This window comes from Elephantulus edwardii, unplaced genomic scaffold (genome assembly GCF_000299155.1).
Source record: "Elephantulus edwardii isolate Elephantulus edwardi_28Jun2011 unplaced genomic scaffold, EleEdw1.0 scaffold00062, whole genome shotgun sequence".
Taxonomy (NCBI): domain Eukaryota; kingdom Metazoa; phylum Chordata; class Mammalia; order Macroscelidea; family Macroscelididae; genus Elephantulus; species Elephantulus edwardii.
Genome location: NW_006399812.1, coordinates 7,558,400 through 7,561,488, shown reverse-complemented (window position 1 = coordinate 7,561,488; position 3,089 = coordinate 7,558,400). Strand labels below are relative to the sequence as shown.

Here is a 3,089-nt window from a genome sequence, read left to right as displayed (position 1 = left end):
TCACCCTGATTCATAAGGAAAAGGGGACGACCCATTCATTATGTTTTATGAAATTAATCACCGTTGGACTATGCCCACCATTACCCTGTCTTTTCAGGTCTCCGCCAGATCTTTCCCATTTCCTTCACCTGCCTCCCTCCACACACCAAATTATATAACTCTGATTTCACCCCACCTATTCTTACCCCTCTACGCCCACTCCTCTCCCGCTTTGGATTCCCATATATGTTTTGCTAGTTACCCTTCTATTTTTACAATAACTGTCGTAGGCAGTATTTGTCCTGATGAGACTGAGTTATTAGTTCACTCAGTATAATGCTCTGTTCTCTCCCAAGTTATGTAGCAGTTTTCAAAATCTTTGCTCCTGAGTGCTACATAGTATTGCGTTGTGTGAATGTACCACAATTTCTCAATCCATTTGGTTGTGGTTGGACATTTGGGCTGTTTCCATGTTCTTGTGATGGTGAATAATGCTGCTATGAACATTGCTGTACAGATCTCCATTTGTGTCTCAGGTCTCATGTCCTTGGGGTGTATTTCTAGTAGTGGAATAGCTGGGTCATATGGAGTTACCCTCTGAATACATTGACTCGTTCCAGCTCTGGGCTCTCCCAGGCCCTCAGTCAAGTCTCTGGTGCTGGAGTCTGAGGATTGAGGTTTAACAAGCACCTCTTCCCCCCACTGCCACCTGTTGCCATTGAGAGGACCCTGACGCATGGTGCCAACCCCATCTGTCAGAGTAGAAGTGGGCTCCATAAGGCTTTGCATGGCTGAGCTTTGGACAGTCAATCGCCAGGCTTTCTTTTGAGTCACCTCTGGATGGATTCTAACCACCAGCCTTTCAGTTAGCCGTTCAGCATGGTAACCATGTGCAGTTGGTCCCCAAACTGGTGTGTGAGTGACACTGTTTACCAGGACCGGGCTCAGGTGGGAGGGCCCCCTTTTCAGAGTCCTGTGTGATTTGGCACCGGGGGGGCCATGCCTGTTGGCCTGTGATGGGAGAGGAAAGAGAGAGGCTGGCGCTGGAGGTGAAGAGTAGAAGGATCAGGGCCCATAGCTGTCCCCAAGCAGCCTGTGGCAGCAGACAGACATTTCCGTGCAGGAAGCTGAGAGCAGAGGGCCCTGCTGTTCAGATCGTGTTTGACGTGGAGTTTGCAGTGATGGGTGCGTTACAAAGCCAGAAATGAATCCTAAGTCCCGTCTTGTCCCTGCAGGCTCACAAGATGGCCCCAGACATGTTCTACTGCATGAAACTGCTCGAGGAGACTGGCATCTGCGTGGTGCCTGGGAGCGGTTTCGGTCAACGAGAAGGCACCTACCACTTCAGGTACCACTCCCTCTCTGTGCCCCAGGGCGGGGTGGAGAGGCAGACCTCGCTTTGTCTTGGGAAATTGGGGCTTCTTAATAAGCACAGAGCTGGCTTTGAAGGCTGAGATGTGTGGAACCCTCACCCCAGCAACATCCATTCTAAGCCAAGTTCAGAGCTCCTCTGCCCTAAAAGCCTCCCCTTGACCATTCTCAGTCCACACCACTGTCCCCATGCTTCATGTCACCTTGTGAGGGCCTGTCCCTTTCAGACGCCCTAAGAGAAGCACACACTGTGCACATGGCGGGAGCAGGGACCCCCTGGAGCCGGTGGCACCACAACCTCTCCTCTCTGGGCCCAGAGCCTGCGGAGCCACCACCGCTGCCGTTCTTTTCCCAGAGCCCTTTGCTCTCTGGCTCCTTAACCCTGACTGAGCAGATGGGAATGCGGCTCCCAGAACGGGGCAGGAGGAATCACAGCCTTATTACTGGCTTCCTCACTCTCTCCCTGCTGGAGGGTCGGCAAAGGCTCCTTGTTGACCCTCCAGCGGAGGAGACTACACATCTTTCTCTCATAAGAGGGGCTTGTGGATTCGAACCCCCAGAGAGGTGCCCCCTTTGGGTCAGCAGCACGACTGCCCTCAGACCACAGCACCCTGTATTATATTCAGAGCAGCACCTTCTCATGCGTCACTCAGATGTCTCCAGAAATAGATGCTAAAAAAAGAAATGTCAGGGGCTTAGCACCTAACGCCCAAGGTCGTGGACAGAGTCCCTCGGCCAAATGGTTGTGACTGGTTCACCTTTTCCATCCTGAGTCCCACTCACTTCATCTCGTTCAAAAAGTGATTTAACAAGTGCAAGGGGCCACCCACACAACAGGCTCCGTCCCTCCCCACGGAACATCTCCCACTGTCCTTCTCTCCTCTTTAAACCAAAGAACAGACAGCTGGATTCTTCTAGAACAGCTCGTGTCCAAGCTGACCAGAGTTCTCTTTCCTGACAGAATGACCATTCTGCCTCCAGTGGAGAAGCTGAAGACAGTTTTAGAAAAAGTGAAAGATTTCCACATAAAGTTCCTGGAGACGTTCGCGTGAGGCGCGCAGGGCCCCAGACGGCAGCCTCGCTCGGGCCTGCCTTCTGTGGCCACCTCCGCCAGGGACGCTGCCTCGGGCCTCGCGGGGTCACTGGTCGAGCTCATCATCGTTTTACCCCAGGAGACTTCTTTCTTTGTGCCTTGTGGTCGGGAGCACCTCTCTTCTGAGCAAATGTGAATGTGTGACATGCTGGCAACTCCAGTGGGTTTTGGATTTTTGTTTCTTTGTTTTGTTTTGTTTTTTGATGCAGCCAAAGTAGAAGACGACTCGCCATGCCGATGTGGCCCGGGTTCTTGGACTCTGTTGCTTTCAAGAAGTCCTTTTAGGGGTTTCAGTAATTAGGTGTGTTGGGCGAGGGGCAAATCCAGCAGGTGCTGGGGAAATGCAATGTCCGACTTAACTGTGGTGAGGACTGCAAAGTCCCAACTCGCCAGCCTCACTCACCTGGGAATTAAAACCCTCAGTGCGGCTCTCGTCCTGAAGGACTGAGACCATAGAGCCTAGGCGTCCATTGGAGGCTCAGACGGGATCTGAGCTGAGCTGAGGCAGCCGAGAACGGTGAGGGCTGTGGGGAACGGACTTGGGCGAGATGCCTGGCTGCTTTGTGGCAGGCACTGGGGCCTGCAGCCAAAATCAGAGGATCCTGCAGGGGGAAGCCAGGCTCCAAGTCAAGGCCCTGATTCCATT

The 3,089-nt window shown here is 52.8% G+C and overlaps 1 protein-coding gene across 1 annotated transcript in view; it reads left to right on the top strand.

Annotated features, from left to right (window-relative positions):
• GPT2 (glutamic pyruvate transaminase (alanine aminotransferase) 2) overlaps positions 1-2,402 on the top strand; it is a 49,720-nt gene extending 47,318 nt beyond the window's left edge. The window contains exons 10-11 of the mRNA XM_006887818.1: positions 1,215-1,327; positions 2,312-2,402. Of these exons, the coding sequence (XP_006887880.1) occupies positions 1,215-1,327; positions 2,312-2,402 (204 nt within the window). The remainder of the gene's footprint in view (positions 1-1,214; positions 1,328-2,311) is intronic.
• Positions 2,403-3,089: the final 687 nt, after the last annotated feature.